This window comes from Pituophis catenifer, unplaced genomic scaffold, assembly GCF_029215685.1.
Source record: "Pituophis catenifer annectens isolate HBS135680 unplaced genomic scaffold, rPitCat1.0.hap2 SCAF_6, whole genome shotgun sequence".
NCBI classification, from domain to species: domain Eukaryota; kingdom Metazoa; phylum Chordata; class Lepidosauria; order Squamata; family Colubridae; genus Pituophis; species Pituophis catenifer.
Genome location: NW_027256886.1, coordinates 91054951 through 91071660, shown reverse-complemented (window position 1 = coordinate 91071660; position 16710 = coordinate 91054951). Strand labels below are relative to the sequence as shown.

Genomic DNA, 16710 nt, shown 5'->3' with positions numbered 1-16710 from the left:
TGAATGAAATAGCCTTATTAAATATTTTGTTCGTTACATACAGTAGTTTTATGTTCCCTTTAGTTGTTTGAGCAGTGTATAAACTACTGTATGTAAAGAACAAAGTATTTAATAAGGCTATTTCATTCATTCAGATCTCGGATGTCTTCTGCTTGTGTTCCCTTTATTTTTTTGAGCAGTATATATCAATGCCTTAAATCACAGGTGTCAAACTCACCGCTTATGTCACAGGACTTTTTTTGCCTTCACGTAGCTGGAGTGGGCGTGGCCTACGTGTGATGCACCCGGTCCGCGGGCCCCCAGTTTGACACCCCTGCCTTAAATTCAAATCCTCACAGCATTCCATAACCTGGAAGTTTTGAGATATACAGAATCACAAAATGTAACCTCTTTTTTCTCTTTCTCTGTGATCTCTTTCAGATTTGAAGAACTTGTGAAAAAATTCAAGGTAGAATATCATGCTGGTGGGTCCACGCAGAATTCCGTTAAAGTGGCACAGGTTTGTCCCCTTCACAATGAATTACATCCAGGTTAAGACTTAATGGCAGAAATACGTTTTTGGTCTAAATTTGTTTATTTATGTAGCATAAACACAACATTATACGGCTGTACTTTATTGTTGCCAACAGTATGAAGAGATGGCCATGTGTACAATGATCATCTGAAGTTGCAGTCACTATTCTGTTTCTGGGTTAGATGTGTAAATGTCCTACTTTAATTGAGTAAGATATTTAAATATTACAGGGTGTCTTACAGTTGGGGATTTCATGGCACTTCAAACGTGTCCTTGAATAAAGCCAACGATTGTTGGAGACTAAGCTTCATTCTTAATCTTATCTGAGACTTCATATTCATCGAAGAAATAAATATCTGGAAGGTTTTCCTCCTAATATTGGATTAAAGGCCTGTTAAAAGTTTGAACAAGATTGGGAACAGGTTTAAAACTTTCCTCAATTGGAGGAAGGAAGAATCTTGGGAAATCTTTGCCTCAGGATTTGCAGGTGTGCCTATTTGACAATTTCTCCCTTCCAATGTGGAAATTAAGTGGGGTGGAGGCTGGTTTGAAGAGGTGGAGGCGTGGAGAAGCAAACACCACAAAGGGGGATGAAGATCAGCAAAGAGTCTGAAAACATTTGAGCAAGACTGCATGATTGTAAACTAGTTATCTGTAGCCATACATTAGACCAGGGGTGTCAAACTCAAGGTCTGGGTGTCAGATCCGGCCTGCAGGTACTTAGATCTGGCCTGCGGTGCTGCCCTGGAAACAGTGAAGGACTGGCCCATAGTGCTTCTGCCAGAGAAAACGGGCTCCCAAGCTCCATTTTCGGTTGCCACAGCCTCCTGCAACCCGATGTCAGCGTTCCAAATTATGATCTCCTCCAGCGCTGACATGAATGAGAGAGGGAGAAGCTTTGCTTTAATGCTGAGATGAACTTTTACCTAGTTTCCTGCTCTTTAGCAGATAGCGTTACCTGGGTGATAGAGGGAGGGGGGAATTCCTGTGAAAAGAAAGTGCTTGGGACGAAGAGATGGATCTGCACGATGGCCAATGAGACATTAGGGTTGAAGAACGGAAAGGGAGGGGTTTGGAAGGAGGTGCCAGTTTTGGCTGCACAAAGAGTTCAGGGATATCGTTCTTTCTATTCTTAAATAAAAAAAAAATTCATTAGAGACCTTGCGTTTGAGAATGAAGTTTATTTAAGATAGCAGCGAAACGTGACACCCTCTGCCAGTGAAAACGGAGCCCAGGGAGGCCACACCCAGTCCTCTCCAGCTCTTATTTTCACCGGCAGAGGCACCACAGGCCAGTCCGCTGTTTCCAGGGTGACCCTACGGACCAGATCTAAGCACCCCACGGGTCGGATCCGGCCCACGGGCCTTGAGTTTGACACCCCTGCCCTAGACGGTAATCCCCCTTTTTTGATATTCAAAATATTTTGAGTTACAACTTCAGAAGTTAAAAATGCATTCTGTAATTATTTGACTGGTTGGCAACCTATACCGAACGAACAGAGATGGAACCCTTTAGAATTAGGGAGTGATCATGCGATGAGATAGTCACGTGATCTTTCCCAGGTGAAGGAACAACAAACTAAGGGTTGCCCGGCACGAACATGTGGAAGGGGTGGCGGTAATAGCTTCCTCTCACATCCGGCCCCCGCTGCTGGCTTCTTACATCTCCTTTCATAGAAGAGCCTGCTGTGTCACACCCTGGTGCACCATTGTGTGTGTGTGTGTGAGCACGTGAGGCCCGTCATTAATTTGCACATTTGGCAATTATAATTAGGAATCCAAAAATGGATCATTGGCTTTTATCCGGCACACTTAAGAGAAAAGGGACAGATGGTACAAACGACAGTGAGACATCAGCATATGAAACAAAAGTTAGTAAGCTAACAGTACTGGAGGGGTGGGGGTGGGGTGGAATGACGAGAAGCAGGGAACACTTAAAAACTGGGATTTACTTTCACTGGAGCAGACAAAGTAGGAAAGCTTAAAACCAGCTAAATTTTAGCATCACTTTGAGGGTAAACCTGGGGAATATAAGCTTAAATAATGTAAAAGCAGCAAAAAGACCGTGAAATGGACATTGTTTAATGCTAAGGCACTGGAGCCCTATAAAGGGAATAGGTATGCTCACAACAAAGACACAAAAAACTGAATATAGAAAAACTGGCAAATCTTTTGCCGTTGCTATACTGACTTGTCTTTTTCATGTTGTACAATGAGTTGAATTGGTTTGTTTTTTTTTGCTTGAACATGGCTTTGGGGGGTTTTCGGCAGCCTCCTGAATCGATTCATAGATACATTTAGCAATTGGAGAGGTCTCTCAATCTGTATCTTCGGAAATGAACAAGGAGCCTTGATCAAGAAAGTAGAGACAAGGACCAAATAACCGGAATGGGTAATTATGACTTAATTAGAAATTTCAGCAGACGTTCTTGGTAAACATATGACCTGAGAAGACCTTTAGAGTTGGGGGAAAAAAACCAAACTTAGCCAAGCATCTCCCTGTGTCTGACGTAACATTCAACTGGATAAGAAACTGCTGATGATGATATTTTTCTAAGCATTAAGATGAGAGAACTAGACAGATTTATGCTATTTTCATATTAGTAGATAAGAAGAAGTTTTTTTCCCCCTGTTCTTTAGTCTGAAACTGCTTTGCAACTTGTGGTGTTTTAAGTCCCATAGAACCTATACTCTCAAGCAACTTTGATAATAAAAGAGAATATATTTGTAGCTCAGGTTTGACATGAAGGATCCTTGGTGCTCTCTGAGCTTGGTTGTTTTCTTGCAGGCGTTTTATTACCCAAGTAGGTAACATCATCAGTGCTAGTAAAGAATGGAGTTTGCTGTACCTTTATATTCAGGTGTCTTGCTCTGTCAGTGTTGGTGCGGGTGGTCTTAGAGGTACTTTGATTGCTTGTTTGCTGTTGGCTTCTTTGGCAGTTCCTTGACTGGGGTATTGTTTACTTGATTGTTGGTCTGATGTTAACCTTGGAGTTAATCTGTGCTGATCTGGGTGCTGATCCGCATGCAGCCCTCCCGAGCTCCGTTTTCACTGGCAGGGGGTTGCAGGAGGCTGTGGCAGCTGAAAACTGAGCTCAGGAGCTGTTTTCACTGGCAAAAGTACCGCAGGCCAATCCTTCGCTGTTTCCAGGGTGGCGGCGCAGATCTAAGTACCCCATGGGCCGCATCCGGCCCCAGGGCCTTGAGTTTGATACCCCTGATCTAAACTATATTTTGCACAGTTTCTGTTTCAGTTTCTGCTTCAAGGATATTTTTAAGGCACCTTGGAGTATTCTTCATCCTTATTTTCTTCTATCAGCTTTCCTACACCCTTTAGCATCTGGTTTTTTTTTTTTTTTCATGGAACCATTAATCTACTTCCATTTCATATTGTATTTCTTTAAGCAATTCTTTCTGGGAATACCATTATCTGCTATTACAGCTAAGTGACTTTCAAAAGCTTCTTATGATTCAGAAGAGAGAGATGACCGTTCAAAGAAAGGAGGAAAAAGCTATTAGGTGAGAGTGTCTGAGCTACTTTTACCGAAACCGAGATGATTCTTACTGTTGAGCCCACCAACTCTGCTCTCTCTGCCAGGTCCCTGGGCTGGTCCTGAGAGATACAGGAGAACTCCTGCAGAATAATTTGCTGGGAGATGGTTGCTCTAGTTCGTATTGCAGGTAGTCCTCGACTTACAAACCATTTGATTAATGACCCATTGAAGTTACAACGGCACGGAAAAAAACCACCATTTATGATCGTCGCAGCATCCCCATGGTGATGCGATCAAAATGCAGACACTTGGCAACTGGCTCGTATTTATGACGGTGGCAGTGTCCCGGGGTCATGTGATCCCCTTTTGCGACCTTCTGACAAGCAAAGTCAACGGGGAATCCAGGTTTACTCAACAACAGTATTGCTCACTTAACAACCGCAGTGATTCCCTTAAGAACTGTGGCAAGAAAGGTTATATATGGGATGGGAGTTGGGAAAGACATAAATATACCACTTACTTTTGATAAGTCCATTTTAATCCATGGGTCGAAATAAAACAGTTACAGAATCTTACAACTTTTTTTTTTCATGATTTGTTTTCAGTAGTATGCTGGCTTGTTGGCTTCCTAGTTTCATTTTCTGACCAATCAGGTGCTGAGCTCATTCTTTTCCAGAAACTTTTTCCAGAAGCCAGGAACCGAGTAACTTTAATCATATTCCCTTGATTTAGGTTTGCTTTTGTTAGAGCTACCGGCCAATTGGTCAGCTTTATCTTTTCTAAGTTTTGTAAAACTTTCACATTTTTCAGCAAAAGCCTTTCCATTTTGAAAGGGTAAAAATTTGAAATGATGGATAAAGACAGTAAACTTCACAAGCATACTTCCATGGACATTGCAAAAGCTACGAATAGATTATTAGACAACCGGGGCATGGCAGATGAGTGACTATTTATTTCTACAACTGCAAATACAGTGTTCCATTCCCAGAAATTCAGAGCAGATTGCAGTATTAATACCCTGTTTCCCCGAAAATAAGACATCCCCTGATAATAAGCCCAATCAGGCTTTTAAGCGCATGCGGTAAAATAAGCCTCCCCTCCCGAAAATAAGCCCTCCCCGAAAATATTTAAATGCAGACCTGGAAATCAGGTAAGATGGCAAGAGGAGCCTCATCTTGCTCCACGCGTCCCAAAATAATAAGACCTCCCCGAAAATAAGGCCAGAAAGATTTGGTGTTACCCACAGTGGAGGAATAGTTGGTGAAGATGATGGAACTTGCAGAGAGTTTAAAACTTGGCCAAATGGACTTCTATGATCAGAGAAAAGACAAACATGTACATTATTGCTGACTGAAAATCCCTTATGGACTTTTGGTATGAAACAGAAAAAAATGAATTTATGATATCTAGTTTTGATGAGACAGGATAGATTATAGAAAGAAGAGAGTGGTGTTGTTACCATAAAGTATGAGGTAAATTTATAACTGTATTTAAAATAGGTGTAAATAGGAAGTTTCTTCTTCATATCTTTTTTCTTTTCTATTTTTCTTTTCCTCCCTCCTCCACCCCCACTTTCTTGCACTTCTAGCTTTCTCTTTGATTTCTCTCTCTCTTCTTTCTTTTTACTTCATATTATTTTGTATTCGTTTTTATCTTCTTTCTTAAACACCCACACAAACAATAAGAGGTGGCGCTATCATTGAGAAGCCCCAAGCATGTTTTCCCTGAAGTTGGAGCCTCAACAAATTCTCTCTCCCAGATATTGTAGGAAAAGCAATACAGAACATGCTGATCAATAGTTACCTCATCGCACTGGAGTGGGATATTAATTGGGCTGCCAAAACTCATAACTCTTGGGTTCTAAATATCTCAACATTTTGATTGGTGATTTAGATGAAGAGCTCTATTTTTTTTAAATTTATTTATATGCCACCCTTCTCCGGAGACTCAGGGCGGCTTACAATGCGTTAAGCAATAGCCTTCATACTTTTGTATATTTTATACAAAAATCAGCTTATTGCCCCCACAAACCGGGTCCTATTTGACCTCTCCAGTAAGCAGAAAGACCTAACTAGCCATGTGATGACCCAGGGCACGGCACAGAGATAACACAAACAGCTGGCAGTTCAAACCACACCTTTATTGCTCCAAAGCTCCCCAAACACTCCCACGTCTCTGGCAAGTCCCAGAGCAGAGTGAGAACAAATCCCCACACAAACCTCAAGCAGCCTCTGGCTGCAGTTAGTCCAGCCCAGCGCTGTCTGCACCAAGGCTGCATGGCAATAAATCCCAAATGTCTTTGGCAAAAAAAAAAGAGCCAAGCAAGGTGTTCAGGGAGCAGAAGATCCAGATAATTATCCAGAACGCCAACAAGGAATGCAAGGACTCTTTGCAAACTCAAACATCTGCACACAACACTTCAGGAACTTAGTGTTTGTTCCCGACAAATGCCCCTCCCCATGGTATCTCCTTAAGTCTTATTCCCCAGGTGTGCCTGGTGAAACGGGGGGGGGGCACTCTCCTCGCATGTAGCCTTCTCTGCCTGCACTGATCCCGCCTTCTCTGCACTCTCCTAGCCCTTGCATTAGGAGCGAGTGGTTCTTGCTCCTCGTCTGAGCTTTGTCTCTCCTCCCTGCCTGCAGGCCTTGCAAATACCGAACAACCTTGGATTGACTCTGCCCTTCCCCAGTTTCCTCCAAGGCCAACGGAGCTGCCCTCTCACTCATTTTCCGCTGCAGATTCGGATTCCGACCGGGGGGGGGCATGACAAGCCAATTTAGAGATTTTGGAGAAGGAGATCACATTATGATCTGACCATTATTATCTAGATCTAACAGGACGAATTTGCAGCTATAAAGCTCCTTGTCCTATTATCGTAGACACTCCTCGATTTTTGCAAATTCTGAAGGGAAAAGTTGCCAAGCCTCACTAACTAGCCAGCCAGTTTTACAAGAGTGAATATATGAGGAAAATAAAAATGGATCAGGTTGGGCATGGCTACATTCTGCTTGAATAGATTTTTGAGCTAGCTCTGATTTGATTCTAGAATGCCTGGTTTGCACAAATTCCCATCAGCTTTAGATTTAGGACTATGGAAGTTGACACGGGTGTTAGCCGAGCCTCCAGGATGGAAGCTGTCCTGCGTCATCTCAGCCCCTCTTGGGGGCCATCCAAGGCACTTCGTTTTTTGTTTTGTTTTTTTTCCCTGTGGCTAACTAAATATCTGGCAGCCCTACAATAACTCAAAAAGGATATTTATTTCCTTCTAAGAAATTTCATCCTCTTTGTGGGTGGGTGGGGGGGATACACTTTAGAAAGGGGGATGGATGGATACTGTTCGACATTTTCTTTCATTCTGAATTGCATGTGTATAGTATGAATGGAAGCTTATTTCCTTTATTTGTGTTGCTGAAGGGTAGTGCCTATTTTTTATTTATTTATTTATTTTTTTGCAGATAGCAAGATTTACTTTTTTAAAAAAAAAATATTTTCCTACTGGGTGCTTCTACAGAAAGATGCGTTTCAAAAACTGTAACTCAAAAGGTGTAATGGTTTTTTTTTTGTTCGTCCTACAGATGGAAAAATAATTAGATTAGAGCCAGAGATCTCCCAATAGAATTCTCCTGCTTGCTAAAGAGGGTGGGAAAGTGATTCTCTCTATCCCCCCCCTTCCCCATTCCTCCTCCTGTTTGCATTTCTTAAAAGTCTGTTTTGAAGAGATGGGGGGTGGAGGGAAGAGCACTCTGAGCAGCAGGAGTCCTGAGGGTTCAGAGAGGGGAGGGTGGGTAAATTGGATTCCCACTCCCACCCACTGACGAGGGTCTGCTCAATTGCAGCAATCTCTACCAATGGAAGAGTCCTACTTGGTTCCAGGCGATTGTCAATGTTCCAAAATAAGCTTTTGATCAGGATGTACCCAGAATGGAAACCAAAGCAAAATAAAATCATATTCTAGAGAAATGTGAAAAGTAGGCTCAATTGCAGAAAGTGCTTAATGTTCTATCTCTCCCGTTGAAGCTGAGAGGGGGAGAAGGAATTCCATACCGATTTTTTTTATTCTACCATGCAATAAATGTTGATGGTCAAGTGACGTGATGGATTTAATGCAAGGCCCCACATCTCTTGCAGAAAAATCAGAGTGCAGCTCTTTCTTGACCTGTAGGAATTACCGATGAAGTAAGAGGTTGATGGTTTAATCGGGCTTTAAAAAAGAGGAAAGAAACCGAGAAGCTCCTTGCTTCTGCCTTCCTGTTCCTATAGAATGAAATAAATGAGGAAGTGGTGCAGTGGTGAAATTCAAATTTTTTTGTGGGCGTGGCTTGGTGGGCGTGGTGTAGCTTGGTGGGTGTGGCAGGGGAAGGATACTGCAAAATCCCCATTCCCTCCCCACTCCTGGGGGAAGGATATTGCAAAATCTCCATTCCCACCCCACTCTGGGGCCAGCCAGAAGTGATATTTGCCGGTTTTCGGAACTACTCAAAATTTCCGCTACCGGTTCTCCAGAATCTGTCAGAACCTGCTGAATTTCACCCCTGAAATGGTGGCCTGCAGCTGATTCCAAACATAGAACAGGTGGAACACCAAATCTAGTAGTATTTTTAGTTTATTGGACTATTGGACTTCATTTCCTGTTACTTTATTGGATACTCGTCTTTAAATGTTAATTAAATATTAAAACGTTTGAAAGCTTCCTTTTATCCCGCCCTTTTACCTTCCTGTTAAATAAATTCTACTTCTCACTTTTGTGCATTCAAATTTCACATACTTTTCCCCTATAATACAAAGAGCCTTGTGAACAAGGAGTATCACATTCTCTTCCCCCCCCCCCCCATCTTTTCAGTCCTGGTATCAACAGAAAGTCGAAAAAAAGGGTAGCATATCTTATCTTAAGCTTAAATAGAATAACTTTTTAACTTTGATCAAAGAAACCATATTTACGTCCTTTCCTTTTGACAGTCTTATTTTTTTTTACTTCATTCAAATATTGTTGTAAACTTTCACATTTGCAAGCCTCTTTTTGAGATCCAATAGGAAAAAAAAATATCAAGTCATTCGCTAGGTTTGCCATTTGTATTTCCCTTTTAATTTTAAAATCTTACCCAGTTTATTTGTAGACCCAATGAAACATCTTTTCTAAGTCATTCTCTTGGCTTCTCAGTTGTAAATCCACTTTCAATTCCATCTCTATCTTGTCAGATAAAAATTGTTCTATATCTGACATTTCTTCAATAACACCTTTTGGATATAGTGTATCCTTAGAAGCATCTACGAATAGAAGCATTGCTGACATTGCTGATATTGTGGCTACAATTTTACGATTTCATTTTTCAAAAGTCTCCTTCAGTATTTTTATGGTCGTAATGTTTTGCACCATTTTACAGGCCTGTATGTCTTTCCTGTAACTAAAATCGTTAGTCTCCTCTAGTCTCCGGTTTTTGAAACCATCAGTTTTATCTACTTCAGGGAAGAAATGGCAAACTGATTGGATCTTCGGGATTACTCTCTGGACAAGGAAAGGACTTGAGATCACCCATAAGCGCTCCAGACATTGTTTCATGCAAAGAGACCACAATGGTCTCTGAAAAATTTAGAGCTCTGGGAGATGAGGAATTGCCATCTCTGCCTAAACCACAGTCATTGCCTTTATGGGTCCGTATACTTCCTTAATTAGTCCCTTTTGGAAATTACTTGCTAACTGCTTTTCAAATATTAGGAACCTTCAGAATAGCAAGTTTTTACTACACAGGGTGAGTTTCCTTGAATCCTCAGCAAAAAAAAGTTTTAAAACAAAGTTAAGAATTTAATATAATCTTTTGGGGGTGGAGAGAATAAACACCAAATGGTGATTAGAATGTTGATTTTGGCATGTTAACAAACAGATCAAGCATCCAGGTGGAGTTGGAATAAGATTTTGCAAGTAATTACAGCTGGAATTGAGAAGAGTCATAGCTACATAATGATCTTCGAAAGAGATTATTTTAATAAACGGGGAAGAAAGAAAGGTCACATCTAATGACTTCAAATTCTATTGATACATTTTTTTAATAAGCATAAAAATTTCCATATCTGTCTGAACAGCGTGCTGTCTGGACACAGTTAGTTTTAAGTAGAGATACAATAATAATCATAATAAACATGTTGATATTAATCACAAATAATAATACAATTAGTTTATCAATTTTACAAAATTTTCAATACATTTTTTTGTATTGAACTTTTAATCTTTTTAGTTTCTAACCTCTGTTTCTATTAGTTAGCCATTGGTAAAACATTTCCCATGTTAAAAAGTATTCTGTTTCTTCCTTTTCTTTTCTTTTAAATGTTAATCTATCCATCTCGGCACATTCAAATATTTTTTTAATAACAATTTCCTCTGTAGGGATCTCTTCATTTTTCCATTGTTGTGCAAACACAATTCTTGCTGCCGTTAATACATGTAAAATTAAGTATATATTCCCTTTATGATTGTGTTCTGGTAATATACCCAACAGAAATATTTCTGGTTTCAAATCTATGTGTTGCTTTATCATTTTTTTTCTAACCAAGTATGTATTTTTAGTCCAGTATTTTTATTTTTATTTTTTTTACGTTTGGGCACGTCCACCACATATGATAATATCAATCTGGTATTTGATTGCACTTCCAACATTTAGCTGATAAATTTTCAAATATCTTTGCTAACGTTTCGTGATGTTTTTCCCATTCGCGTGACACATCCGGCCTACAGGCCGCCATTTTGACATCCCTGAGCTAGATTATACCTCAGGTACCAAGGGAACTAGAGGATGTGATCACAGAAAAAGCTTTGGTCCTCTCTGAGAACTCTTGAAGGAGAGCTGAGGTCTCAGGAGAGCGGTGAGAAGCAATAATCACATCCAGTGGTGGGATTCAGCCGGTTCAGGTCAGTTCGGGTGAACCTGTAGCCAAATTGCTGGCTGACTCTGCCCCACCCCTTTCATGCTGCATTTTGGCTCACAGGTAAGTGCAGGGAGGCCTCCTAGGCCTAAAATAGGGGCACAGGGGTGTGTGGAGCCTCCCCCTGTGGCCCATATTCGCTCTCAGGAGGCTTCAGGGAGGCCTCCTAGGCCCAAAATGGGGTGCGGGGGTGTGTGTCCCCCCTGCAGCCTGTTTTTGCTCCCGGGGGTGTGTGTCCAGGAGGCTGAGTGCTGCCTGTCACCCCATGGCCACGCGCACCATGGCCACGCCCACCCGGCCAGTCATTAGGGCAGAGAACCGGTTGTTAAATTATTTGAATCCCACCACTGGTCACATGTTCAGAAGGAAGAGAAACCCTCTCAGCTGATCATCTTACTCCCTTCAAACAGATTATCAAGCAGCATGTTTATGAATACTTTGGGTAGGCACACTACAATCAACAGCAACCAGCGTGAGTTCATTGCAAATAAATCATGCCAGAGTAAATTTATTTCCTTAGCCGATGATGTTATTAGCTTAGTCAATCAGGGAAATGTCATAGACCTCGTATAGCCACACCAAAGCCAAGATAAGGAAGAGAAGAACAGATATACAAAGCCAGGAAGCTCAATCTAGGATACTGGTGGGGGTCCACTTAGGTGGTCAACCCTTCAATTTTAGCCCAGCCAGATATCTGAGGCAAATTGAAATATCTAAATATAAATGAGCTACGATGCTAGCACAATTTCATATTTTACCTACTGCTGTTCTGGAACAGAAGTATAACTCCTAATAACGAATGACTTTGCCTGCATGGAACGGGTAATGTAAAGACCGATGCTCACTTTTTCCCTTTTATAGAGATATTTCTGCATGCCGCTTAACTGTGTTGTTAGCAAATTGTCCAGGACACCCAGATTCATTTTAATCTTGGGAATCTGCAATTTGATAGAAGTGATATAATCTCTTTGAATGTTTCTTATACCAGAAGAGAATAACTTCTTAATGGTCTGTGACCATATGGAATATGTACCCTGCTATTTCATACCTATTAGATGTTGCTATTATTAAATATTGCAAATTATATATTATTTTTGATGTGCCTTAATATAAATACTGGTTTTAATGCACCAATTGAACAGGTTTTGTTTTCCCTTTTATATGGTTAATAGGCCTCACAGGTTTAATTATTTTGATTCATTTTCTAGATTTTATCTTCATAATGTTAACTTATATTTTATTCATACTTGTATGAGTATTCTATTAAAGTTTTACTGTTCTTTAACTTGTTGTACACTTGTCATTATCTATTCTGATATGCAAGCTGTCAGCTAGTGAGAAAGGCGGAGTTCTCGTTTGCTAGAAGACTTCAGACTGAGGCTGGATGGGCATGTGTCCGAGTGTTGTGGCCTGCCGGCGGCCAGCAGAGCTGGACAGTGAGGAGGTTGGGGAGAAACATGGGGCTGGGGAAAGCTTGAACAAGGGCTCTGCGTTGGAGGCAGAGAGGGAGCTAGACAGCAGTGAGGCAGAGAAACTGCTGAAGTCTGTTCCCAGTGTGCGCATGCGCAGAGCTGCCAGAAGACAAGAACAACTAAGAAAGCAGGGTCGACTTGGGAGTAAAGCCACACCTTGCAGGTGATTGGTCCCTCCCATAGGAAACAAAAGAGGAGCAAACGGGGAGGGGGCTTTTGCAGGAAACAATTTGTTCGTTCGGTCATTTCAAGAGTGGAAATTTCTGTTTGTGACTTTAAGAGACTCTGTGCCAAGTTTTGCCTTACACTGGGTTTGGAAACTAGTTATCTGGCTGCTTTCCAAGGGAGATAAGGTTTGTGTTGATAAATATTCCTCTGAAAGACTGTTTGTCAAGCCTTGCTGACTGTGAATGAAAGGAATTCACAGTCATGTAAATAAAAGGGACCAAGACTCTGCTTCATGCTTTTTAAGGAAGCCTAGATCAGAACACCGAGGTGTTCCTGTAGAAGTGATCCAGGAGTTGCAGAAGATCCCAACCTTGGCAACATTAAGATGTGTGGACTTCAACTCCCAGAATTTCCAGCTAACAGTCCTGGCTGAGGAATTCTGGGAGTTGAAGCCCGCACATTCTAAAGTTAAATGAACTTTAAAATAGGCCACAGGTGAGCTGGGGAGGTGTGGCAGTGCTGGCCTGGCCCCGCACTCACCTCCCAGGGCCTCCCCCACTCCTGAGATGCCCTCTGTTCCATTTAATGCCCTGTGCAGTCATTTAACAAATGCAGTTGGGAGAACAGGATTGGGGTAGGTTAAGCAAGGCGATCACATGAGCCCCTTGGTTAAAGACTGCCATAACTTGCAACCATAATGGCAGTCTACCTTACACTTACGTGTCAAGGACTACTAATCGTTCATCATACTGCTTGTAAACCTAGAATGCATAATTCCCAGGTCGACATGTAATTGGGGGTGGGAAAAAAGCAGCCTTATGTGCCTATACATAAGACATTTTAAAGGGACACAGTGGCTCAGTGGCTAAGACGCTGAGCTTGTCGATCAAAAGTTGGCAGTTCAGCGGTTCGAATCCCTAGTGCCGCATAACGGGGTGAGCTCCTGCTACTTGTCCCAGCTTCTGCCAACCTAGCAGTTCGAAAGCAGGTAAAAAATGCAAGTAGAAAAATAGGGACCACCTTTGATGGGAAGGTAGCAGCGTTCCGTGCGCCTTCGGTGTTTAGTCTTGCCGGCCACATGACCACGGAGACGTCTTTGGACAGCGCTGGCTCTTCGGCTTTGAAATGGAGATGAGCACCACCCCCTAGAGTCGGGAACGACTATCACATATGCGTGAGGGGAACGTTTCCCTTTTACCTTTACATAGACGTTTTAAGCATTAAAAGTTGCTTCAGGGCATGGGAATGAGTGAAATTAGGTTGCAGGGAGAAATACATTCTTAAATTTCCTTATTCAATATTGTTCCATCCTGCCTTACCTGTTTCTATATGTATTTGTGTCTACTTGAATTTTATTGTCTGTTGCATTGGGTCATCGTAAAATAAAACATAGTTCCAAAATAAAGGATACAGATGCTAACAGTCAACATAAAAGGATGATGTAATTTCAGAAGAGCGAACATTAAATGTAGTACAAAATCAGAAACATATGGTGGTTCATCAGACAACTGTCATGAGATATTGCAGTACTTTAATCTGTGTGAAATTTAAGAATGGGATATAGAAATATCTCTGGCATTTATATAAAGTCAACATAGTGTCTTGAAACTGGCGCGTTTGGTGAAGATAGTATTCCTATATTAGTGGGTTTATTTTAATCTATTTTATTAGCGTGTTTAATTTTATATTTCTTTTTTACTAAAATATTTTTATACCACTTCTCATTGCAAAAGTATTCCAATGTGGTTTTACGAAGCCTGTAATGAAAAACATTCTTTTATGAGTGACATCTTAAAGAGAGTTAATGGCTGGGAAAAGCCGACTTAAAAAGATAAAGGCAGGGAGATGGGTGGTTAACAAATAGCAAATATAAGTAAATTTTAAATAAATAAAAGTTTCAAGAGCTGCCTTAAAGAGATCGGCACTAGGCATGGAAAAGATCACTGCACAAAGACTCCCGCCACCAGATAGCAATCCATCAGCCACAGCATGGAGCAGGGCCCCTTCCAAAATCTTTGGCCAGGAGGCTAAGAGAGATAAGACCTTCTCTAAGGTTGCTGACTTCTCTAAGCCCTTAGGACAGTGTTTCCCAACCTTGGCAAATTGAAGGTGAGTGGACTTCAACTCCCAGAATTCTCCTTGCTAGATGGAACTCTGGACGTTGAATTCCATATACCTGGAAATTGCCAAACCCTGCTTTAGGACTTCGTATACTGATACCAACACCTCAAATTGCCTTGGGAACCGAGTGGCACCCAATGCAGATCTTGTTGTCCAAGTCTAAAACATATATACAGGATAACCTAAGCACTGGACGAATAAACGTTATAATTGGACAAAATTCTAAAGAAATGCTAGGTCTTGGAAGGGTCTCAAGGAAAGTCCCGCATAGATTAACAGAGTTGGAAGGGACCTTGGAGGTCATCTAGTCCAACCCCCTGCCCAAGCAGACGACCCTACACCATTTCTGACAAATGGCAGTCCAATCTCTTCTTGAAAGCCTCCAGTGATGAAGTTTCCACAACTTCTGAAAACAGTTAGTTGGTTGATTGTTTTGCCAGAAAAATTCTCCTTATTTCTAGGTTGAATCTCTCCTTGTTCTGTTTCCATCCATTATTCCTTGTCTGGCCTTCAGGTGCTTTGGAAAATAGCATGACCCCTTTCTCTCTGTAGCAGCCCCTCAAATATTGGAAGACTGCTCTCCTGTGTCCCCTGGTCCTTCTCTTCACTAGACTAGCCATGCCCAGTTCATGCAACCGTTCATCATATGTTTTAGCCTCCAGTCCCCTCATCATCTTGGTTGCTCTTCTCTGCACTTTTTCTATAATAGATATAGGTAGTCCTTGGCTTATTACCACAATTGAGCCCAAATTTCTGTGGCTAAGCAAGACAGTAAAATGAGTTTTGCCCTTTTTAGGATTTTTCATGCTACAGTTGTTAAGTGAATCATTCACAGTCATTAATCAGGTCTGGCTTCCTCATTGACTTTGCTTGTCAGAAGGTCGCAAAAGATGATCCCATGTCCCTGGGACATTGGAACTGTCATAAGTACATGCCAGTTGCCAAGCACCCAAATTTGGATCATGTGGCCATGAGGGTGCCGCAGCAGTCAATAGGTGTGTGAAAAGCAGTCACAAGTCACTTAGTGTCGTCGTAACTTCAAACGGTCGCTAAAAGATTGGTTGTAAGTCAAGGACTACCGGTATTGCAATAATAATAATTAAAATAGCAATAACAGATGTGTATGAATCACCAGGCAACCCATCCCTGGTTTGCTGGACCAAACCGGCAGAAAGCATTCCTCACCTTGGATATCAATCAAGTGGGCCTCTAGATAAAAATATGGATGAGTGCCCCGGATTGCAATCCAGTTCCTTCAGAGAAAATTGGGCCTGGATTGGGACCCATTCATCTGCAGTGCTCCTGTCTTGGGATTTTGGCTTGTTAGCCCTGATCTGGTCTAAGTAACACCCCATCTGTCCTGATTTATGGAGAAACAGATCATCTCCAAATCCCGAGAGGACCATCTCCTCAAGCTTTGTATAGAATGACATATGGATAGCCAATTTTGGGGATAACATTTGAGGAAAATGTCTCTGTAAATTGCCTCTGAGAGAAAAACCAAGATATAAATACAAAGAAGGTATCTGAAATATGTTCCAGTATTTGAGGGGCTGCCACAGAGAGGAGTGGGTCAAGCTATTTTCTTTTTTTTTAATTCAAAAAGTTTTTTTATTTTATAAACAAACAAACAAACAATACATAATCAATCAGTCAATATATCTTCTAAATACATCTTTTGTGTCTTCTTTTTGCTCTTCCAATATTTCTCATATCTTAATATTATCATTTCCTTTATTATAACATTTCCCCCACTTTTCTTACTTCTCTATTAATACATTTATTAATAATAAATTTATTTATTAAACTATCTTTTAATTTTATTGAAAATTAGACAACCATTTTATCCCCACACAACCTTCAACCCCCCCTTCCCCACCCCCACCCACGACTTCCCAGAGCAAAAACAGGGTATAGCATTAAACAAACATAAGCTAAAATATACTAACTTACTACAGGATTCAAAACCCCCTCACACATTTTAACTCCTCTTTAAAAAATTGTTCATCAGCCTCCCCTTTTAGAAT

General features: G+C 41.2%; 1 protein-coding gene across 3 annotated transcripts in view; it reads left to right on the top strand.

The window, feature by feature from the left end:
* Nucleotides 1–16710, top strand: part of ADK (adenosine kinase) — a 261824-nt gene that overhangs the window by 89916 nt on the left and 155198 nt on the right. For all 3 annotated transcript variants that reach the window (XM_070945416.1, XM_070945415.1, XM_070945417.1), the window contains one exon: nucleotides 421–499. In XM_070945416.1, the coding sequence (XP_070801517.1) occupies nucleotides 421–499 (79 nt within the window). The remainder of the gene's footprint in view (nucleotides 1–420; nucleotides 500–16710) is intronic.